General features: G+C 41.0%; 1 protein-coding gene across 1 annotated transcript in view; it reads right to left on the reverse strand.

Annotated features, from left to right (window-relative positions):
• Window positions 1–4,185: 4,185 nt before the first annotated feature.
• LOC311112601 (adhesion G protein-coupled receptor L3-like) overlaps window positions 4,186–25,624 on the reverse strand; it is a gene marked incomplete at its 5' end in the record, with an annotated part of 228,768 nt that continues 207,329 nt past the window's right edge. The window contains 5 exons of the mRNA XM_084155747.1: window positions 4,186–4,316; window positions 6,207–6,258; window positions 12,324–12,420; window positions 13,785–13,910; window positions 16,154–16,322. Of these exons, the coding sequence (XP_084011873.1) occupies window positions 4,256–4,316; window positions 6,207–6,258; window positions 12,324–12,420; window positions 13,785–13,910; window positions 16,154–16,322 (505 nt within the window). The 3' untranslated portion in view covers window positions 4,186–4,255. The remainder of the gene's footprint in view (window positions 4,317–6,206; window positions 6,259–12,323; window positions 12,421–13,784; window positions 13,911–16,153; window positions 16,323–25,624) is intronic.

A 25,624-nucleotide genomic window follows, 5' to 3' on the forward strand; every position in this document is an offset into this window, starting at 1 on the left:
TCTCCAAGGATGTCAGGGACAAGATTGTAGACCTACACAAGGCTGGAATGGGCTACAAGACCATCGCCAAGCAGCTTGGTGAGAAGGTGACAACAGTTGGTGCGATTATTCGCAAATGGAAGAAACACAAAAGAACTGTCAATCTCCCTCGGCCAGGGGCTTCATGCAAGATCTCACCTCGTGGAGTTGCAATGATCATGAGAACGGTGAGGAATCAGCCCAGAACTACACGGGAGGATCTTGTCAATGATCTCAAGGCAGCTGGGACCATAGTCATCAAGAAAACAATTGGTAACACACTACGCCGTGAAGGACTAAACTCCTGCAGCGCCCGCAAGGTCCCCCAGCTCAAGAAAGCACATATACAGGGCCGTCTGAAGTTTGCCAATCTGAATGATTCAGAGGAGAACTGGGTGAAAGTGTTGTGGTCAGATGAGACCAAAATCGAGCTCTTTGGCATCAACTCAACTCGCCGTGTTTGGAGGAGGAGGAATGCTGCCTATGAGCCAAAGAACACCATCCCCACCGTCAAACATGGAGGTGGAAACATTATGCTTTGGGGGTGTTTTTCTGCTAAGGGCACAGGACAACTTCACCGCATCAAAGGGACGATGGACGGGGCCATGTACCGTCAAATCTTGGGTGAGAACCTCCTTCACTCAGCCAGGGCATTGAAAATGGGTAGTGGATGTGTATTCCAGCATGACAATGACCCAACACACACGGCCAAGGCAACAAAGGAGTGGCTCAAGAAGAAGCACATTAAGGTCCTGGAGTGGCCTAGCCAGTCTCCAGACCTTAATCCCATAGAAAATCTGTGGAGGGAGCTGAAGGTTCGAGTTGCCAAACGTCAGCCTCGAAACCTTAATGACTTGGAGAAGATCTACAAAGAGGAGTGGAACAAAATCCCTCCTGAGATGTGTGCAAACCTGGTGGCCAACTACAAGAAACGTCTGACCTCTGTGATTGCCAACAAGGGTTTTGCCACCAAGTACTAAGTCATGTTGTGCAGAGGGGTCAAATACTTATTTCCCTCATTAAAATGCAAATCAATTTATAACATTTTTGACATGCGTTTTTCTGGTTTTTGTTGTTGTTATTCTGTCTCTCACTGTTCAAATAAACATACCATTAAAATGATAGAATGATCATGTCTTTGTCAGTGGGCAAACGTACAAAATCAGCAGGGGATCAAATATTTTTTTCCCTCACTGTAGCTGTATGATCTGTGTAGTAATATTATTCATATCTCAGAGCTATTTGCATTGCTAGTTATAGCCTAATGTTAGCTAGCTAACATTGAACCTGGTTGGTTAGCTACCTGCAGATTCATGAAGGGTAGTAACGTTTTGAGTTGGGATTGTTTAGCTAGCTAGCTACATGTCTAAACAAAAGACTCCACTATGCAAGTAACCATTTCAATAGAATGTTCATGATGTCACTACGACAACTGTCGATAGACGTAGCTGGTAAATTCGCTCTGGCTATCTACTCCGATTTCAGAGCACTCTCATCTGAGTGTGCCAGAGTGCAGAATAACTGACACATTTAAGAATGCTCAACACCCGTTGAATATGGCCTGTGTCAGTAAACGTTGGCAAAAATATTTTTCTCAAAAGTGAGGTTACAAGTTTATCAACTTTCAAAGCAGAATTACTTTCCCATTGTTCCTCAACTGTAGTGTATGAAATACAATTTTCTAGCTCTGAGCCCCTACTTTTATCCAATGTAAAAAATAAAAAATAATTCAAGACCGAATCGAGCCGGTCGGTCATTTATTTTCTAAACAGAGGTCATACAACACTATCTTTACAAGGAAGGCCTTGCTTTGCCTTTTGGAGCAATAGCTATGTACACCCCACAAAAAACACAAAACCTTTGCAATAACTATGTGGTAAATCTTAATCAGTAATTTATTTGTTGGCAAACAAGTTTCACTGTTACAACAAATATTAGTTATGAGGTCATTCAACTTGGAAACCAATACAAAAATGAATAAATAAAAAGCCATAATCATACTCATAATAAAAACTAATCTGTGCTGCTAAATTCTTTACCTCCATTTATCACTTTATTTTGTCTTTTGAACAAATAAATAAATATATTTTACCGCAACACATTTCCAGTTGTTTTTCCTCACTCAAAAAGTTCAGTTTTGTAGTGCCTAGTTGCTTATTGATATTCAATTTGTTCTCTTTCTCTCCGAGAAGCACCTGTCTCTTTTAACTGATGAGAAAATAAAATAGCTTTCTCTCTGCAGGCCAACTCTTCGGACACTTGTGATTTCGTCCCCTTCTACGGTGGGTGAACCAGAATTATCTTTCTATCTACACAGTGAAGAAATAATCAAACTAAAACAAAAATGGTTCAGAAAACATGGGCGGTTACATCGCTAGAGAACAAAATCATGTACGGTAAGTGTTTTGTGATTTTTTTGGGGGTGTTATTTAGTTTTGTTGCTTTGTTTGTTGTTTCTTGGAAAAAATGAAAAGTTAAAATAATGCTCAAGACCAGCACAACAGAAAGGAAATGCTCCGCAACAACTACATTTACAGAGACAAAGGTTTGGGTGGAACAAAAATCATACTATTATGTGCAATGCTAGTATCTGTACATTTACATAGAAATATCTCATAATTCTCTGTTATTCGTTTTTTTCTTTATCTTTTTCAACAATTATTATTGTTACAGCAAAATAAAAAATAAAAATAAAAATAAAAATATGCTGTAAAGCACGTGATTTAAAGTCCTTCATTGTTCAAAATAAGTTTAGTCGAACTTGCAGGAACACTTCAGCACAAAATGTGCTGCAATATCACCATAGAGGAAGAACCCCCCTTAAAAAGCCAGTATGGATACAGAAGTATAATAAAATAGTCTTATTCTTGATTTGTTCTGATTTTAACTCTACACATCAACTAGTAGCAGAACGTTTTTGGGGTCCGTTTGTAGTTCCTTTGGACTGTCAAAATGCATTTCAGAGCCTGAGATCCCGCTATCCCGAGTGTTCATCTCCCCTCCCACTGAAAGAAAACACATCAATCCATACAAGGTTCGGCATCTGGCAAAAAAAGTGAAATGCACATCAACAGATTTCTCCAACATCTAACCGAGTTGAGTCGTATTATCCACAAAACATAACAGTTTCAATATTCTGTTTGCGGTCAGTATTAGACAGGCATCACTTTTCAACTTCGGGACACAGAGTAAAAAAAAGGGGGAACGCGTAGGGAGAAGGGGAGGCAGAAAAAAATGGGGAACCACACGGCGAGAAGGGATTGGGGCGAATGGGTCAGGGGGGTTGGGTCTGTAGGCCTATAGGCTCGTGACCAGGTGAGAGGGCTCCTGGGGGGCCTCTTCAGGGGACAGATCCTCCTTGTTGGGGGGCACGATGAACCCGTCGCTGCTGCCCCTCCCCAGCTGGTAGTAGGAGTGTAGCTGGTGCAGGTGGTTACGTGAGCCCAGGTTGGGCATGCTCTTGTAGTAGACGTCGTCCTGGCTGGCCTCTGGGCTCTTGCCCCCTGCCGGGTGGCCCTCTCCGGCATCTTTATCAGCGAGGGGGGCAGTGGTGGTGCCGATGGCTGTGGTATCCGGTAGGCCTGCCAGCACGGGCATGCTGGTGTAGAGGGAGTCCATGTGGTGGTGCAGGTGGTGGGGGTGGGGGCTGGGCGAAATGGGCTCCACGTCCTGGGTGTTCTCGTTGGTGAGCAGGGGGAAGAAGCTCTCGCTGTTTTCCTGTGGGATCCGCCGGCGGGACGAGGATGAGGTGGTGGTGGCCGAGGAGAAGGCTGGGTGGTGGTGGTGGGGGAGCGGAGGCTGATGCGGCGGGCCCTGGTTGTGGAGGTGGTTGTGGTGGAGGTTGTCCACGGGCGGCAGCAAAGGGGGTCTCTGGGGCAGAAGGGGGGCGTTGGACTCCTCCCGAATCAACTCCAGGCCCAGACCCTCATCGTGGAGGTGCGGGGGGAAGGAAGATTGATCGTCCAAGCCCAGTGCCACATTTATCCCCATCCCTACACCCATCCCCATACCCCCCAGACCAACATCCTTGCCTCCGTTGCTCACATTGTTCACCAGCTTGTTCATGAGGTTGCGGTTTTGCTCGTGATTGTTCAGATAGGAGGGGATGTAATTGGAGGTCAGCTCTTTCAGGATCTTCTTCTCCAGCGTGGTCTCCTTGTGGTTGTAGCCCCGGTCGATGATCTGGACACAGTCGCTCATGTACTCGGCGCTGGCGATGCTGTAGCTGTTGCCATGGTTACCATTCAGTGGTAGAGTATCCATGACACTTGTATCCCGGGCATTGTTCAGGATTCCCTCTGTGGGACAAAGAGGAAAAGAGGAGGAAAGCTAATATGAGAGGGACGGAAGTAGCGGTCGCTCATTAGAATGGCTAAATGTCAGCCGCTTGGACGTGTTCATGCACACATTAGGCCTGCCAAAACTATCTCCTTTCTTTTAATGTGTTGTGCAACCTTCAGGGTGGCTCACAGATTGTGATATCTAGGACTAGTTCAACATTTTTCACTTCAATTTTGTGTTGTGTATATATGGTATGTTCACTAACTGCAAAATTGTCTAAATGCTTTAACATAGCCAGTCAATACAAGATACACTTACCTTTACACACGCAGCACAAATTGAGTAAAATTATAAACTCAAATTGTTCTTGTAATGGAATCTACATTTCTATCATGATCCTCTCTGTTTGGCTTGTGTTGTAATGTAGTTGGGAATAACTTTGTCCAAACATGAAAACATTTATATACGTGTGACAATCGACAACATGTAAAGCTTTAGGCACATACACTCAACAACAACAAACCACAGCCATGCATTTTGTTTTAAGAGCGAGATACACTACCTACAGCTCTGTCTATACATTTGGACCCCAGTCATATTATCCCCTATTTAAAGGTACACTCAGCAATATGCCATAATAATACACTGGGGGCAACTTCCTGCCTACAGCCATCAACAAAAACAACATTTAAATCTGCCACAATGTGGGCAATGGGGATTGAGGGTGGGGCAAATAGGGAAGAGCCAATAGTAGCAGTCTTGGCATATTTGAATTGTGTTGTTTTTTATGTCTGTTACCATGATGATGTCATACTGCTGAGTCTACCTTTAAGAAAGCTTAATCTTTAAATGGAGTTGGCCATAGACTAAAATAGAAAGAAAGTTCATGGTAAACTTACTGACTCTGCAATGATAAATATAGGCCATAGAGGATATGGTAATAAGGGGTCAACTTTACAGGTATACATTAGGAAAGGACTTTCTGTTCTCTCATGCAGAGAAAGTGTGGATTTTTAATAGTAAAATGTCCACTGTGTCTTATAGGGATACGTCAATGCAAATTTGGAAAATGTCAACATTCAGCCTCATACAAGGTCTTCAGGCTAGTTAAAATGCGTTTGAAAGAGGAACATCTAAAGTTAAGCCTTTCCCCTCCTTTTTAGTTGTTGCAAAAACTGTATGTAGGTTTGACCTTTGTTTTCTCCAAAGTGCAGTTCAACTTGTATTAATTTAAAACAGTAACATATGCTGGTGGTGACCAAGTTCCAAGATTGGCATTGGATCTTGATTGACCAAGATTTGAGATTAATCCGATATCTTAGGACCAGGAGCATGCCGGCTACTTTGGCCAATTTAATCTTACATTATGGATTACAATGATGTCAGCTATTCGTGACAATGAGATCTTATCAGAGGAGGCTGGTGGGAGGAGCTATAGGAGGAAAGGCTCATTGTAATGGCTGGAATGGAATAAATGGAATGGTATTAAACACATCAAACATATGGAAACCATATTTGACTCCATGAATTCCATTCCAGCCATTACAATGATCCTGTCCTCCTATGGCTCCTCCCACCAGCCTCCTCTGGATCTTATTCTATCAAATGGATGCTCCTTGGGGCTGATCGATTTGCATAAGATATTAAGTTCTTTCAAGGCATCTCCTTTGTGAATATATTTGATCGACATTCTCCAGAAGTAGTTTATAATTTTTGGAATAGTTCATTGAACATTGTCCAATGAACAATAGTATTCAAACTTAAATTTAGATTGACTAACATTTCTATTAGTCAGAGGAAGACCTGTGTTTATGAAATTGGATTTCTACTTCCAAATAAGATGACTGTTTTCTCATTCCCCCTTTGTCAGCATAGAGTGAAAAGAAAGTAAAGCTAAGGTCAATTACATTTGGTAAGCAATGTTTAGTTTGACTCCCATACTTGTCTCTCTGTAGGGGTCTTATGGACAGCATGAGGAAAAGGAAAGAAAGAAAACAACAAGTAAGCATAACAGTAACAGGTAGAAGAGACGTTCACACAGGGTTGATGATGCGTCCAGAAATGACATCCCGTGTGTGATGTCACCATGCGCACTTGATAACACTTTCTTAAAAACTATGATCACAGTATATTCAAGGGGGGAAAATGAGTTTACATATATGATGTACAGTATTAATCTTGTTATTACATTTGATGCTAGTAATCTCCATTGCCAACAAACACATGCCCCTATCACACCCATTGATTTTTTGTAAGCGGTGGCTAAAGTTAGCTGACGTTTGTAGTGGCTGTTTAGAGAAAACCAAACCATGGATTTTAGTTTCTCCTGGCCCATAGACTACTTTCCGGGTGAGCAACCACCTGACAACAAGTTGTAAAATCCTACACTTCCCCTTTAACTTTGCAGGTCACGTGTTAAAATTGCACCTATAGCAACCTACATGCATTTCCTTTGGTAACATTTGAGCAATTCTACTATAATCATCCATATTTGAACAGTTATATCCTACTGACATGCCAAAGTCATGATAGACTTGTAGAATGTGTACGATTTAAAATAGTGGATTGGTTCACATGTATCACTTTATTGATATTGCCATAACGATCTAGTGAGTACTACTGAGTGCTATTTGGACGGGTTCATCATTGATACAGTAGTTAGCTCTGCTGGAGTTACTCCATAAAACTCCTATTTGACAGTTTAGAATTGAAAGACGATAATAGCTATTTCAGCAGTATTGATCTGACTAAATATAGTTCAGTCACATTTTCAGACAATTTGCCTGACACGTGTACTTTTAACATATTGAACAGCTTTGGTAGAAAAATCTACTGTTTTGTGCCTTCTTTTTAATGAGCTGCAAAACAACAGTATTGTAGTGCATTGATGTTGTTTTTTGCTGGTTGTGCAAACATACTGCTTTACAGATTTTGAGGCACATAAGTACTAATAGAATACTGTCCATTTGCATAATTAGGAAGGTTAGGCGGCTTACATTTAGTGTCCTAAAAATTGCTAACATCATGTTGTCTTATTGGAAAGGATCCCAGAGGCAGAAAAGTGATGTTGTTTATCCTACTTCATTAGTAGCTCAGCTTCTGTGTTTTTTAAAATATTATAAACATTGATTGGGAGCACTAACAGAACAAAGATGTTCATTTAACAATCTACCAGCAACACTTACAAGATAACAGACATAAGACAATAGGCACAGCAGTGCACACAGCAAGCTTCATGGGCAACCACAGCAAGCTTCATGGACAACCACAGCAAGCTTCATGGACAACCACAGCAAGCTTCATGGACAACCACAGCAAGGTTCATGGACAACAGTGCAGCAAAACATAATGTGACTGGTGGTGTATTCAGCTCCCAATTGGCGTGCTGATGTCCCGTACCAATAGTTTTGGTTTATTGCACCATTTCCCCACACTGAATTATGCATGCCAGGCAAGTGAGGCACATGAATGAGTTGAGTGTGACAAAATTATTAGTGACGGAATGGCATGCCCCAAAGGGAAGCCACCATACACCCCGTCCCGCCAAAAGCCTCCAGCTGGGGAAAACGCAGGTCTTTTGGAGACAAACGCAGATTTCTGTAGCAAAAAAGTAATGTCTAGCGACATTCATGAAGGAATGAAAAGAAGGCTAGCACACCTTGCGTGTTGTACATGCCCACTGATGGGTTGTTATAGACGGCCGATTCCCCGAGCAATGTGTTATAGGGATTGTTAGTGCCATGGGGACGGAGGAGAGCATTAGTTATGAGATGGTTAGCCATAGCCCCTGGAGCAGCCAGATAGAGACAGAGGGAGAGAAAGAGAAAGAGGGAAATAGAGGGAGAGAAAGAGGGAAATAGAGGGAGAGAAAGAGGGAAATAGAGGGAGAGAAAAAGAGAGAGAGAGAACATACGTATCAGTCAGGCAGATGCAGCCGAGGCAATGACAGCAATACACATTCACATGATCATTAGGGCAAGTTGTTAAACAGTTGGGCTACAGTAGCAAAGCTTGAAACAGACATGATCATTGTTTATCACGACGGCAGCAGTGAGGTGGGTCAATGATGACTCTGTTTATTCAATGGGATAAACGTCAATTTAGCATTGTTAGAAATGGTGTGCTCACATTCAAGAGGTGGAATTGGTGGGGGGGGGTCCCAAATTGACCATCTCAAGGGGAATCCTTTTGACATTTTACAAATGCTTTTGAGCTGAATGCTGTTTTCCCCTCCCAATTCCACAAGGTACAGATGCTAGCTGACGGTGTGCAACAGTACGAACATAGACATTGTTTTGAAGCATAGACATCCAAACGAAAACATAACACTTCAATAATGGACCTGAACATAACATGGTCAAATTACCACTTGACAGTATAGAACATGTTAATACCAAAGTTGACCAGATTCTTCTGCTTAACTCCATTTGATTTGAAGATGTTATGAAAGCTTTTGGCAGTTAACATTTCCGGGTTACTGTCTTACGTTGTGTAAATGGTCTAGATCTCCCATGCAATTTGTCCCGTAAAATATAGCCTTCAATTCTTTGCATTCATCTTTCCCATAGACAATTCCCTGGCAGAAATACCCTCAAATAAAACATCCTCATGGATGGTAAGCGTCATTACAGTGCTCATTGTAGTTCCTTTGTAGTCCCTTTGCCCTGTACCATATCTTTCTACTTTACTTCGTTTGAACAAAAGCAGAAGTTTGTGAGAATAGAGGCTCCAATTCTATTTGTCTAATCGTCACCCCCAGACTATGCGGCAGTGACTGATGCCTTTGTGTGACTCATCTGTTCCTAGATCAGTTCTAAATAAACCTTTTGACTTTGAGAAATATGACTAACTGTATCTAGACTAGAAGATAACACCATGTCTATGAATGAGGAGGAGGTAGTTTGAATGTGGGTTGAATGCCGCACAGCAGTTAGTGAGGAAAAAACGGACTGACTTTGTGAAATTGCATCATTTTGTGAAATATTGAAATATTGTGTGTTACGGTATCCAGTTGAACATATCTGCAATAAGCTCCTGTTTATATGTTATGTTCAAATTGCCGAAACATCTAAGAGTATGTTTTCTCTCTTCAGATTCAGAGCACATAATAAGATATTATTGCGATCCTAACATGCGCACTATGACATGCCCTATTCAAGTGTGCAGTGTGTACCAATGAGTGCGTAAATATCTTCCAAAAAACCCAAAAGTTCAGCAGAGGCGGAAATGCATGCCAATTAGTTCTGCCGACGAGGGACACTGTTCTCTCGCAGTGCTCTGAATCTGTCAGAGCCAGGAAGAGAGAGAGAGAGAGAGAGAGAGAGAGAGAGAGAGAGGGAAATGAAGGAGATAAACTGGTTCTCTAACGACCGATAACTCTGGACTTATACATACAGTGCCAGGGAATGTCAGTGTGTCTCAAATCTACGCCTGAACCAATTCTGAACGGAGAGGTATAGGACTCAAGGAAATGGCAGGAGTTGGAAGACGTATGACTAGTTATGATAACTAACATTGAAGATTGTGTACAGCTCTGTTATGCATACTGTACTAAGTGCATAACGCACTGAGCTAATGATGACATGTTGGGAATGGGTTAATAGTTACAATATGTGTAATTTGGCCAGCAAGGGCATAATGGGAACGGTACAGATGAAAACTGCTGTTATGTGTGACTACAGGCGATATACTGTAGCTGTGCTATTGTCTTAGAACATTTATTATTGACTAGAACTTGAACCTAAATCAGTTTCCTATTCGGTTGTCTACTCCTCTGACCACACAGCGAAGCCAGTGTAGTGTTATAAACATTAACAAAATGGCCGACATTATCATTGCCCAAAGGACAATCCTGGAGCTTAGAAAAAAATATTTAAGTCCAATCAGTTATCTAGTTCAATAACTTTACTAAGTGAGTGTTAAGAGGCAAATCATTCTATGAATATATCATTGCAGGAGTATCTTCAACTCCAACAATCACATTGATGCATCAGAGCAGAATCACAAAATCACGATTTACTCACCTAAACTCCTCTTTTAGACTTAATTTGCATACATTGTTTGATGTGGCTATTAATATGGATGTATGTACCCATTAGGTTATAATTTCAGTTTGATATAATCACTATGTGCTCATTTCTTGTTGCGGTTGCTTTTGGTTCTCTAATTATGAAGCCTTCCAAAAATACCAGCCTATTTTGAAATTATAAACAGCTCCTCCCCACCCTCTGTTGGTTCCCCCACTTATCGGGTATGTGTTTGATCAATTGGACCATTTCCAAACCGTACCGATTGTGTAGCAATAATCGTGAATGCAGGGATAAATTAAACAAGTCGAGGCTATCAAGATGATTGCACGCTTCCCTCTCGAGAGGAGAGAAGTATGGAGTCAGCTGCAGTTATGCAGAGACTGTGAGGCAAGGTACTGAATACTGAGTTGAAGAAGGACTAGCAGGGAGAGATGTATGCTCTTCCACACATAATGTAATTCCATAATAACATTGCAGAGAAGAGCAAGGGGGAGGTTTGTGATGTTTCTGACGCTTCAGAACATGATGCGTTATCCTCCGCCAGACTTAGTGTTTATCCCCATGCGTTATACATCAGACCTGACGCGTTTCAATGCCTTGAGCTGAAAACGTGTTAATTAATTCACTCCCCTCTTCCTGGTCTTAGTGATACATCTATGGCAGTGTCTTCTAGGCCTGCCCACCCCACCAAGCTCCACCCCTTTCTCTCTCTCCCTCCCCCCGCTAAAAGCCAACGTCTTGGGATGGCGTTCGTTGCTGAGTGCCTAATTATTGAGATCTCGACACTTCCTCTCGCCGTCTAACATCAATCCGTCATCATAACTACGCATTAGTGTCCGGTTGAGAGGGAGCAGCGAGCAGATTTAGAGAGTGAGGTAGTGGCAGGGACTCAACCCCTCCATCAAGGGACCCCATGTCTGGAGAGGAGTCGTCCCTGAGAAATGTCAGGGGGGTGGCATCATCATCTAGTGCAGATAGGGTCTAGGAGGATGATATAATGCCTCTGACAGAGTAAGCACTAGACACGTGTATTTATTTGGACCGCCAACCAATACGTTATGGTGTATTTCTATGATCGTTTTGGGAGATAATTTTCATCATATAACGAAATTGGGAGATAAGCCTTTGTGGATGGTTCAACTTATTTTTAAAGAATAAAGCAATTATCATTACTTTGTTGGTTGACAACGTCATGAAGACTGGCATAGCATTAACAAATAGTCCTGCCTCAATTGAATATTTTGCTTTGAGCAATTCATATTGGCATTTACTTTGGTTCTTGGTTCCATCAGGTGCAAAATTCAACGTTTTGTTTCTTAATTTGATCAATTAGCGCATACACTTTAACTGCATTATCATATTTAAAAGTTTAATTATTTTACAAAAGTCAAGGTCATTTAGGATGAGTTGATATTTTAATAAAATAAGGGATTAATAATGTTTTATTAACAGCAGGACCCCTTCTATACGAGCAGGTGAGTGGGAGACTAATGACTCTCTCATCTTAAAAAACTAAATGATCTTCATCCAACTCTTTCCAGTGTACTCGTTCTGTGCACAAGTCACAAAATGGACAATCTCTTATCAAGTGACAAATGCCACAGTCAAGTGTGAGAACCACCCATTGGCTACTATGCTGAATTGAAGGATAGTATATTTCAAATCAGGACACTGGATGAGCATAGGGCAAGAATCTCCAACTCCGGTCCTAGAGAGCTACTGGTTGTGCATGATTTTGGTCCAGCCCAGAACTAACACACCTGAATCAAACAATCACGGTCATTATTCGTCAATCATTCGAATCAGGTGTCTGTGCTGTGGTTGAACAAAAGCACCCATAAGCTCTTCAGGACCCAAAACGAAATCCTTCCGTTTTTTCACAAAGGCAATTCTTCCCTTCTTCCTTCACGTCACACAACATCAAAAACCTAAAGCAGAGGGCTGGTGGGTTGCATGGCGTTCAAACATGTGTGGTGCAAATTGACTGATTATTACCTCTGTTCAACGACGCTGAGCTGTTGATGTCACCGGTTATGAAAGACGACTCTGACTGTTTCCTGACTGTGTCGTTCCACATCCGACGGATCCGGCTCTGCAGAAAGGGAACATTACAACCAACACGTCAGTGGGGTTTTGTAACGGTATTGTACTCAGTGCTTAAAGACTAGGTGGCCTCCAGTTAGGACATATACAGTATGTCTTGGGCGTGTGCAGCGACATTCACTAGCAATATAAAAACACACCTCAACCCTGTGATGATACATTCATTCTTGTTGCTGAACACGCACACAGTATATTACTGTATTCTTTGTTACTGTGCTTTACTGTAAGGCTTTGTAAAGGTTTGACTCCCAAACTCACAATAGTGTTATCACAATTGAGTCATTGCTACTGTTATTGCTACCTCTCATTGTTGTTATTGCTACCTCTCGTTGTTGTTATTGCTACCTCTCGTTGTTGTTATTGCTACCTCTCGTTGTTGTTATTGCTACCTCTCGTTGTTGTTATTGCTAACTCTCGTTGTTGTTATTGCTAACTGTCGTTGTTGTTATTGCTAACTGTCGTTGTTGTTATTGCTACCTCTCGTTGCTGTTATTGCTACGTCTCGTTGCGGTTATTGCTACCTCTCGTTGCGGTTATTGCTACGGCTCACTGCTGTTATTTCTAAGTCTCACTGCTGTTATTGCTACCTCTCATAACTCTACACTGCTGTAAAAGTCAAGGCCATATTCAAGTGTACAAGTGCTTGTGGGAGTAGACCTGCCTTCAAATAGTAGTTATTTTTCTTTCAGATTCTTTAATCGTTTGATCGAGCCTTCCTGCAGTAACAGCATGGGCAGAGTTTGCACTTTTGGGACTATTCCATTGGTTCCATTGCGCCATGCAAGCTCAATCAAGCACAGTTTAAGTCTTTGAGCAAAGAAAAACCTAATTATATTTCAACCCAGGGCTGTGTGAGAGTTGGGTTGTTCAGTGTCCATATTTCAAAGGTGTCTTTCTCTGTCCAAGTCTCACTTCCAACTTTCATTTAGAGAGAGAACCCTACCTCCCTAACCACCCAGAGCCCACCGGTTTATGATGTACTTTGCTAATTACACGTTCATTTAAAAGCCTCCGAATTGCCGATAAATTACAGCGTGTTTACGACCGCTTCCGTTCAAATGCGGTTCATGGCGAAAACTAGGCGTAGTGGTTAGCCGTCGTGTCAATGTGCTGCTATATATAATTAAAGGGTTCATTATGGATGCTGAAATCAGCTTCCGTCGTGACCGGGGCTGATGGTGTGCTGTTGACTATTTGTAAAATTCATGAATGTATTTTTAACAACCTATTCATTAACAAAGTAAATACAATAAACGTGCTACAATTAATCAAGTAAAAATCATTATCAGATATGCTCGTACTCAACCAAATACATTGAAATTTGAAAGATGTGAGAGGAGAGGCGCCACCTACCTGTGACCCTGTGGAATAGCGCCCTGGTGGGCGGGAGGCTGAGCTCTTCCCAGAGCCAATGGAACTCTCCACACTCTTGCCACTGCAGCAGTGGGTACGCAGACACTTTCCATACTCTTTACGCACCTGTGAACCACGCACCCACACACACACACACACACACACACACACTCCCATTCAGATGCAGATAACCAAACAACTTTTCCGTGCTACTTTCAGCAAATGAATACTGTAGTTAATAACTACAATACTTTCTAGCTTGCTACATAGTAATAAGCCATGAAATGTAAAATTGTGAGCTAATCACTTCACATTTCATGTGTTAGAGTGGTGTGAAAGTGCTTTAACCAACTCTTTTTAGTAAGAGGAGCTAACTAAACTTATACAGCAAGTTAATACAGATAGGGGCGTACAGTGTGGGAAAAAAGTATTTGATCCCCTGCTGATTTTGTATGTTTGCCCACTGACAAAGACATGATCAGTCTATAATTTTAATGGTAGGTTTATTTGAACAGTGAGAGACAGAATAACAACAACAAAAACCAGAAGAACACATGTCAAAAATGTTATGAATTGATTTGCATTTTAATGAGGGAAATAAGCAAAACATGACTTAGTACTTGGTGGCAAAACCCTTGTTGGCAATTACATTTACATTACATTTTAGTCATTTAGCAGACGCTCTTATCCAGAGCGACTTACAGGAGCAATTAGGGTTAAGTGCCTTGCTTAAGGGCACATCGACAGATTTTTCACCTAGTCGGCTCGGGGATTAGAACCAGCTACCTTTCGGTTACTGGCACAACGCTCTTACCCACTAAGCTACCTGCCGCCGGCAATCACAGAGGTCAGACGTTTCTTGTAGTTGGCCACCAGGTTTGCACACATCTCAGGAGGGCTTTTGTTCCACTCCTCTTTGCAGATCTTCTCCAAGTCATTAAGGTTTCGAGGCTGACGTTTGGCAACTCGAACCTTCAGCTCCCTCCACAGATTTTCAATGGGATTAAGGTCTGGAGACTGGCTAGGCCACTCCAGGACCTTAATGTGCTTCTTCTTGAGCCACTCCTTTGTTGCCTGGGCCGTGTGTTTTGGGTCATTGTCATGCTGGAATACCCATCCACGACCCATTTTCAATGCCCTGGCTGAGTGAAGGAGGTTCTCACCCAAGATTTGACAGTACATGGCCCCGTCCATCGTCCCTTTAATGCGGTGAAGTTGTCCTGTCCCCTTAGCAGAAAAACACCCCCAAAGCATAATGTTTCCACCTCCATGTTTGACGGTGGGGATGGTGTTCTTGGGGTCATAGGCAGCATTCCTCCTCCTCCAAACACGGCGAGTTGAGTTGATGCCAAAGAGTTCGATTTTGGTCTCATCTGACCCCAACACTTTCACCCAGTTCTCCTCTGAATCATTCAGATGTTCATTGGCAAACTTCAGACGGCCCTGTATATGTGCTTTCTTGAGCAGGGGGACCTTGCGGGCGCTGCAGGATTTCAGTCCTTCACGACGTAGTGTGTTACCAATTGTTTTCTTGGTGACTATGGTCCCAGCTGCCTTGAGATCATTGACAAGATCCTCCCGTGTAGTTCTGGGCTGATTCCTCACCGTTCTCATGATCATTGCAACTCCACGAGGTGAGATCTTGCATGGAGCCCCAGGCCGAGGGAGATTGACAGTTCTTTTGTGTTTCTTCCATTTGCAAATAATCGCACCAACTGTTGTCACCTTCTCACCAAGCTGCTTGGCGATGGTCTTGTAGCCCATTCCAGCCTTGTGTAGGTCTACAATCTTGTCCCTGACATCCTTGGAGAGCTCTTTGGTCTTGGCCATGGTGGAGAGTTTGGAATCTGAATGATTGATTGCTTCTGTGGACTGGTGTCTTTTATACAGGTAACAAACTGAGATTAGGAGCACTCCCTTTAAGATTGTGCTCCTAATCTCAGCTCGTTACCTGTATAAAAGACACCTTGGAGCCAGAAATCTTTCTGATTGAGAGGGGGTCAAATACTTATTTCCCTCATTAAAATGCAAATTAATTTATATTTTTTTTTACATGTGTTTTCTGGATTTTGTTGTTGTTATTCTGTCTCTCACTGTTCAAATAAACCTACCATTAAAATTATAGACTGATCATTTCTTTGTCAGTGGGCAAATGTACAAAATCAGCAGGGGATCAAATACTTTTTTCCCTTACTGTATATATAAAGCTTCTCAGAGTAGGAGTGCTGAATTAGGATCAGTTTTGCCTTTAGATCACAAAGAATAAGATTACATGGACAGGGCGGGACCTGATCCTAGATCATCACTCCTCCTCTGAGACGCTTTATGAATACGGTCCCTGAACCACAAGGTTAGAGTAAAACATGCACCTTCTTCTGGAGGACACAGTGGAAGATGAAGATGAACATGCCCTGCAGGGAGTTAAAGATGGTGAAGAGGTAGGCCATGATGACCGTGCTCTCGTTGACGTACATCAGGCCGAAGGCCCAGGTCAGGCCCAGCAGACAGAGCAGAGCAATGGCCCCAATCACCCACGATCTGGAAGCACAACGAGACAACATCAAGACAACGGCAACATTCTGGACGTTCTCAGAACTGCTAGAGGAGTAACGACTGAACTTGATTACTTGTGAAAAGATACGTGCCTTCGATTTTTGTAGTCTGTAATTTCCTAAAGAAATGTACGTGAATTTTGCTCATCACCAACTAATCGCCAGTGATGATTGTGGACTAGGGCCCGCATTCTGTCTGACAGATATCTGTGCATACATATAGCTGGTTAAAAATATTAATTGACAGTAAAATCTGTAACTAAGTAAATATGTAATTGTCCCAGGAAGTTACAGGTGGAAATGCACAAATACAGTAATTGATTTGCTGGGGCAAATCAATAAGGTCTTAGTTTGGTTTCAAGACCAGAGACAGGAGATACTGAGGAAACTTCTAAGTCAACCAATCCTCTGAAGTGGTGACTGTTCTCAGACTTCCCACTTAGCATTCTGTCAGTAGTGCACAACTCAGAAGAACCATCGTGACTACCTGTTCACTGAAGCACAACACAAAGAATGGCATTTAAAAATAAACGTTTTGCTATCTTGGTCTGTGAACATACTGATGAACCAAAAAGAGAAACACAGGTTAAAAAAAATGTCCACCAGACAGACAAAAGTACAAATCTAGATGAAGGGGAGGAGGGAGGAGAGAAAATCGACAGAGGAGTGAAATTGAATTTAATCATGTGTTCGCCATTTGTGATCGTCTGCTCCTTTGGGACACCTATCATTTTTCTCTCGCTCTCCTTCTTTCAAGTGTTGCATACATTATTCATCCATTACGTGACAGACCATCAGATAGTGTACTCTTTAAAACTAGAAAATGGGAGAGTGACTATTACTACATCAGGAGCAGTGGAAAACTCAAATGAAAAGTCAAGGTAACTCTCCAATATTAAAATAGTACTTGGTGTATAATTAATACATAGATAATAGGCGATACAGTCTGTTTGACCTCTGGGCTAGCAGGTAAGGCATAATCACTGGAAGCCAAATAAATATGAACACCTGAACACAGTATTTTGAATGTGGTGACCGAGGGTTGTCCCAAAAGCCTTGACAGATAATGAAGCTCTGAATAACTATGCTAGTATAATCCAAAATACCTGTGCATTTCAAATCAATGAATTTATGAAAACATAATGACTTTTTCAAAGCTTAAATTGCACAGTGCATGACTACTTCTCCTGTGACAAACTGGGAGATTTGTTTCAGCGTTCTGAGATTACTTCAACAGAAGCGTACCTATCCTAGCTAATATTGAACAAATGTGAGGTGTGGGTGAGTGTCTGTATTCCTTCCCTATGACTTGACAGAGAGCTTCACTAAACATTTACTAAAGGCATGTGCTGGTATGAACATTACTCATTACTTTGTTATGAGGAAATTCATGGTTAATGAAGATGGTGTGTCATGAACAGATGACCTGTCCATTTTACTCTTACTTGATCTCAGGTTCGTAATCCTCATAGCTGACAGGAAGAATACAAAGAAATGAAAAACAATAAAATCAATAACCAAACAAAACTCCATAGCAAATATTCAATAATAATAATATGATTTTGAATGACACAATGCTTATATATAGTTATAGGAGAGGGGGACTTCCACAGATACATAAACATAAAGACAAACAGGAAATATTAGTCAATTAAAATAAATGGCTCATCAAATAATTACATCCAATACTCTTGAAGCCAGAATCCTCTTAATCTCACTCACTCGAATTTTGCGAGTGAGTTACAGGTGCTAAACGTAATTATCTTATTCACAAGCGTCTCCACTCCTCAATAAAAACGGGAGGGCCTAGTGTTTTGCCTCAATCGGCTGTAAAAAAAAACAACACAAAAAACAATGGGCCAGGTGCGATGGCAAGAATAAATGATTTATGAAATTATTGGGGCCGACCATTAAACATAATTTTCCCAGGTCTATCTTAATGACCTGTTGGGAGAGGCACTTCATCAAGCTGATTGCCCTCTCGATGGTCAGGTAGACACAACGAAGTTGAAAAAATGTTAAGAGGGAAATATTGACCTGGAACTGTAGATAGAGATTACATAATAGACGTATCAGGGAGGTCAGGATATGAAGAGGTTATTCCTTGATTTGTATCTGGTCGCCGTTGCTTTTCACTAAGAATTGAGGATGATAGTCATTTTCCCGTGAGGGCTATCTTGGAAAAATCTGGTTCAAGGTAGCAGATATCCTCAACAACCATAATTTCCTCCTGCTCTCACTCACTCACTCAATGTTCAAAATACTGTATGTACTGTTTATGAAGAATTTGGACAGGTATACATGTGTCATTTCAAAATGCCTGTCAAAAGTGCATAATATACTGAACAAAAATATCAATGCAACATGCAACAATTTCAAAGACTTTACTGAGTTACAGGTCATATGAAGAAATCAGTCACTTGAAATAAATTCATTAGGCCCTAATCTATGGATTTCACATGACTGGGAATACAGATATGCATCTGTTGGTCACAGATATCTTTTAAAAAATGGGCCTCTCAATGGGCCTCAGGATCTCATTGCGGTATTTTTGTGCATTCAAATCGATATCGATAAAATGCCTGCCCATACCATAACCACCATGGGCACTCTGTTCACAACGTTGACATCAGCAAACCGCTCACCCACACGACACCATACACATGGTCTGCGTTGTGAGGCCAGGTTGGTTGTACTGCCAAATTTTCTAAAACGAAGTTGGAGGCGTCTTATGGTAGAGAAATTAACATTTAATTATCTGGTAACAGCTCTGGTGGCCATTCTTGCAGTGACCATGCCAATTGCACGCTCCCTTAAAACTTGAGACATCTGTGGCATTGTGTTGTGTGACAAAACTGCACATTTTAGAGTGGCCTTTTATTGTCCCCAGCACAAGCTGCACCTGTGTAATGATCATGCTGTTCAATCAGTTCCTTGATATGCCACACCTGTCAGGTGGATGGATTATCTTGGCAAAGGAGAAAGGCTCACTAACAGGGATGTAAACAAATTTGTGCACCAAATTTGAGAGAAATAAGCTTTTTGTGCATATGGAACATTTCTGGGATCTTTTATTTCAGCTCATGAAACATGTGACCAAAACTTTACATGCTGCATTTATATTTTTGTTCAGTGCATATTCCTGCATTAGATTATTTTTGTAATTTTTTTTACTAAATTGAGAAACTCTCCTAATTAACCCCCTACCACTTTCAGTCCTACAGACCTGGGCCCATTTCCCAAACCTGAAGTAGCTCCTGCAGAGCCGGTGAATACCCTCGCAATGATGCCACTCGAGCATCACGCTGAATGGTTCCACCACCGCAAAAACAGCACTTGTGCGCTTTCACCGGAAAAACGAGGGGAAAGTGCTCATTGTGTTAATAGTCGGGTAGAAATATCTAAAATGAAAATAAATTGAGGAGCAAATTGTTCCAATCCAAAACAACCGCATTCAATTGGCACCAATTCTCTTTTTGAAAAGAGACAAATGAGCGAATTCTGAGAGGTGATACGCATTTCAAATGGCTCGAGATCATCGCGTTATAGCTCATTGCAATTGGTCTATTGAGTCGCCTTTCACATCAGCATAAAGTCTCATTGGCTAGCTGAAAGGAAATAGGAAATGCTGTTATCTACTCAGCAGGATGCTAATTGTTTAACTAAAGGTTTGTGTACAAAGAAATGTTAATGACAAACAATTGTATACTTCAGATATACATTTTGAGTATTTTTACGCAGGATTTTCAAATCAATCATACCATCTTCATTTGCATATTCCTTCAGGGTCTATTGTAGGGGGATTTCTCAATAAGTAGATACTTTATTCACCATGAGGCATATACAGTACACGTCTACTCACAGTGCTTTTTAACTGTCATTAAAGAGTTGTGTCATTAACAATTTTGAGTACACATTTCTCAGCACCTTGTGGACTGCAGTCATTAACGCTCAGCAATTTCCCAGATACAGGGTTCGACAAAGTTTAGTAAAAGTTTGAGTAAGAGAGGAAAACAACATCCAATTTGTGCCAAAGGAACAACAAAGGTAAATCTTACAGAGTACACATTCTTATGGGGTCAAATACAACAGGTTACGCCAATGCAGCACTTACATCACAAATCGGATGAGGAATTGCCACGGGAAAGAGTACTTTGTCTATTGGGAAAGGCAATGGGGACCAAACACAATACAGAGAGAGCCCTAATAGTGTAGTCCTCTGTAGAAACATGTTGCATCTTACCAGTGCCATTCCACAATAATAATTCCATCATAATAACGATAGCTACCATGAGGAAGAAAATATACAAAGACAAAAGATAAGAGGTTAAAAACAAAAACTCAATAAGACAAAGCATAGCATGCAGTGTTAATCAAAAGAAGATAAACTGAGTGAAAATAAGTCAATGTGCAGAGAGAGAGAGAGAAAAAAAAATCATGGAACATTCATTTAAAAAAAAAAAGCAATGTGATGACATCTGAACATAAAGTGTGTCATCAAACGATGAAGAACACCAAAGATAAGAGAAAGATAAAAGAAACATCCTACTTAATTATGACCTAGCAGGAGTCCGGACCTAACCTAAAATATCTCCCTCAATCTTACAATCCAGTAGAATGTTTTCTTCAACATCAAAACTCTCACTGTATCGGACTAAAATACAAACCATTATTTTCATCATCAAACAATTTGATTATTAGTAGCAGGCTAAATTGTTAGCAGTAGCCTAAATTATTTAGAACTTGAAGATTTGAAACTGATACAGTCCATTCAAAGTAACCAACAGTGTGGCTCTAAAAATAGCAGTAGGCCTATTTGTTTTGTACCATATTTGTGTACCATATTTGTTTTCATTGCCATAGGTGCCATTTGGGACATAGCCATGTGGATTGAGATACTGTACATATATCTGGAGGTAGGCCTATCAGACGTCAGAGCTGGGAGAGAAGGGGTCATGACCTTTATGTTGTGGTCTGAGAGAAAGAGTCCAGAGGTGAGGTTCCTGATTGGCCAAGGGAGGCTAGTGTGATAAATCATATGATAGAGAGAACTCTCCACAGACAAATATATTCTCTCCACAGACAAACAAGGCAATGCATCTCAAAGAAACAATATCTTCACAGTATTCTTAGATTACATCTCAATTGATAAGGGGGAGTTCAAAAACTGTACTTACTACACTTTGAGATGTAAACACTGTGTTACTAATAACTGATCAAATCTTCCAATTATAAAACTATTAAACATTTAAAAAAAATGTGTGCTTACATTTCTCCATAGTTAACTTTAAAGCCACTCAGTTGGTGACTATCAACTCAATAACCTGTTCAAAGTCAGGTCGCAGTATCAAAAGTTGTTGTCAACAGTGTTAGCACTAACATGGATGGCAGAACATGGATGACACACACAATTAGGGCTGTTGTGGTGACCGTGTTACCACCACACCGGCAGTCATAAATCATGACCACAGTAAAATTCCATGTGACCGTTCAGTCACAGTAATCTCCTTTAATGCATTCTGGACATGCTTTGGTAGTACCCAACTTGCTAATGACCAACAGGTCCTAATGTTCTGGTACTCAGGGCTCTATTGTCAATCTAAACACTCTGACATCAATGAAATTGCGATCAAAACCGTAGCACTATCGTTCTTTTAAAACTCACCTCGCTGTGATGATCATTTTGAAGAAAGAAGTTCAACAGCAGGTTGAAACAGTGTAAAACATGGTTGTTGTGGATGTCGTTTCAAGTCCTAACGCAATTAAATGGACAGCCCTTTCTAAGGTGATGACTAATTCAAAACATCCACATATTAGAGCTTCTGCATATGTGTAGGCTTATGAGCCCAAGCCTGAAAAGAAATTCTGGATAAAAATTATGATTGTGCCGTTATACAATACAATACAGCCTACCGCATATTAGGCATGGCAAAAAAACATAAAACAAAACTGATTTAAGATGTCTTTGGTACATAATTGGTCTAGCCTATACTCCAAAATTAAACAAATTCTAGTAATTACCGTTGAGTATGGACTGTATTATTATGCATACTGGATGGACTAGTTACCTTATACTACGCTCCAAAATGTATATCTATGTGTCTGGGAGAGAATGTATAGCCCTAGGTGATGCTGTTGTTTCATTGATTGTGCAGGGCTGCTTACAGTTAGCCTACAATTAGTGAATTTGTATTTGATTTTGAATAGCCTAGTAAAAGGGCATTTTTTATATTTTCATAATTAATTGGGTGACACATTACCTTTAGCTACAGAATATCTCACCACTGCGCGTTTCCATCTCCTCCTCTCTCTCCTTTATTCCTTTCTCGAGCACGCAGAAAACATGTTACTATCGATGTTCCTGAACAGATTTGATAATGGGCTATTTTAAAACTAAACCAATTTTACATATTAGACAAGATTAAATTGATGGGGAAAATATGATCACTTGATGAGAGAACAGCTGTGCAATCTGAGGCAAGGAACAGAGCGCAAGCCTTTTTTGCTACTTTCTCAAATCATCAATAGCCTATAGTCACACCATGCAGCCCATACACAGTGCATTCGGAAGGTATTCAGACCCCTTGACAGTTGTCTTTTTTTTATGTGATTTTTTTTCTAAAAATCTGTTTATGCTTTGTCATTATGGGGTATTGTGTGTAGATTGATGAGGGAAAACAAACTATTTAATCCATTTTACAATAATGCTGTAACGTAACAAAATGTGGAAAAAGTCAAGGGATTTTAATACTTTCCGAATGCACTGTATGTTTTGATGCTAAGACATTCTAAGGTTTGTATAATTTGTATTTGTATTTATTATGGATCCATACTACTCTTCCTGGGGTCCAGCAAAATGAAGGCAGTTATACATTTTAAAAACATTACAATACATTTATAACAGATTTCACAACATATTAAGTGTGTGCCCTCAGGCCTCTACTCTACTACCACATACTAAAGTTGCCAAATAATTCTAAATCTAGCATATAGGACCTGTTTCAAATGATCACTTTACGCTCAACATAGCCACTTCATATGCGCACTCGCTCTGTAATGGGAAAAATATAAATTATATTCTTCTTACTATAAAATCGGATAAAATAAAATAATGGCACAGGGCTTATAAGCATATCTTTTCAGCTAAATGAACTAGCCTACAGCATGAAGCATAGCCAGATACAGTAACTAACATACAGTATGCCAACTTATTCTGTTCTTCTGAAATACATGTTCTTCATATCATAATGTTTCTTTAGACCTGACTAAAATAAATAATGGATTTATTGCGATGGTGTATATTAAATTGATTTATTAGACTTTTTTAAATAAAGATGTTCCAAAGGCACGCATCAGCGACTTATATATGTAGCCTGTAGATGCTAACGTGTTTATGTTCATTAATAGTAAATTACCATGAGACCGGCAGTCTTTTGCATGACAACAACCGGCAGACAGAATGTCATGACCGCCACAGCCCTACTCACAATAAAACAAAAACAAGCTAAACTCATGGTCATCCTAGCTCTAATCAGAATCCACAGAGTCCGCAGTATGCACAGCCCATTATTACATATAATCACACATGATTTACAAACCTCATTTTAAATCGGTTGTTATTGAGTCACAGACTGCGCTGCTCTGGGCTTTGATCTCTGCCGCGCCAACAGTCTCAGACTGCTTTCAATGCTATCCAATAGAGTGCTGCTGATACTGATACAGACTGTTCTGTCTAGTAGGGTGTTCTGCTCTCTATTCAGAATGAGATTCACAGAGCAGACATCCTCTGGAAAACTAGCCTCAGCACTGCTGGCAATGTGTGTGTGTGTATGTGTGTGTGTGCGTACGAGAGTAAGAAAGAGCGAAAGCGTGTATACTGTATGTGAGAAAGAGTGTGACTGTGTGTATAGTGTGTGTGTATACTCGCTGACAGAACTAGGCCAGCAGGGTCTCACTCCACTCTGACAGAAGCAGTGAAAGGTGGCTAGAGATCATGCCTAGCATTACAGCCATAAAACACACTGATGCTACTAGAGTGTCTTCAAACTGGCGGACAGGGAGAAAACAGAAGATCTTTATCCATCAGTAGGAAGTAGGAATGGTAGACAGAGGCAGAAAAACTACTTTAGCCCGGCCACAAAATAAGTCTACCCTGACACCTGGTTGGACTAACATCCCTAAGTGAACCACAAAAATGTTGTGTCAACGTCTTGGCTTCTTGGCTTATTCCTTTCAGCTCTTAGAGGCGCAATGGCCTCACGGTGTCATTGTGAACTAATGTAGTGTTCCAAGACACCACCAACTCCACCTTCTTCCGAATGACTATTTCATCACTTAACGAACAGATACACTACATGACCAAACGTATGTGGACACCTGCTTGTCGAACATCTCATTCCAAAATCATGGGCATTAATATGGAGTTGGTCCCCCATTTGCTGCTATAACAGCCTCCACTGTTCTGGGAAGGCTTTCCACTAGATGTTGGAACATTGCTGAGGGGACTTGCTTCCATACAGCCACCAGAACTCATTCTGTGTGGCCTACCACTTCACGGCTGAGCCGTTGTTGCTCCTAGACGTTTCCACTTCACAATAACAGCAATTTGAAGGGGTGTCCACATACTTTTGTATATCTAATGTACCACAATCATAGCTAGACATGAAATACAAAAATGATTCAAATTTAAATGAACGACCAAACCTTCAACATTCTATCCAATCTCACCATTGAGCCCGATTGTTATTGTGGTGATATCACAATAGGTGGTTAATTTGTTTTCACAAAGCACAGTGAGCATATTAAACACATTTATACTAATTAATTCATTGTCACTCATAAACTGCAATGCCAGTAAACTGTGGGCTTTATAATGTCATTCATAGTTCCATATCCTGAGTGGCAGGGTGCGCACGCACGGGCACGCACATGAGCACACACCCAGACGCACACACACACACACACATTTATGAATATTCATCCGTGTGTTAGCGGATGCCGACGGGCCAGGTTAATTCCACCAGATTGTCTCGTGGCCTTTTCCCTCGCCGACCAGTGTGCACTTCAGATAATGAAATACGCCTGCTGGAATACCTGTCCCATTTTAACCCTTGCCTCTCCTCCATGACACAACCTTTGGTGATAATGAGTTATGAACCTGGAGGGCTGCACTTCCTGCATCTCCGCATTGGCCATTCTCACCCTTCAGATTTGTTTGAGAGGTTCACAAATAAAACGGAAGAAGTTATTCTAAGCAGCGACACGTTATATAACAACATAGCTTCCATC

The sequence above is a fragment of the Coregonus lavaretus genome (assembly GCF_964263955.1).
Source record: "Coregonus lavaretus genome assembly, chromosome: 39".
In the NCBI taxonomy this organism is placed as follows: Eukaryota; Metazoa; Chordata; class Actinopteri; order Salmoniformes; family Salmonidae; genus Coregonus; species Coregonus lavaretus.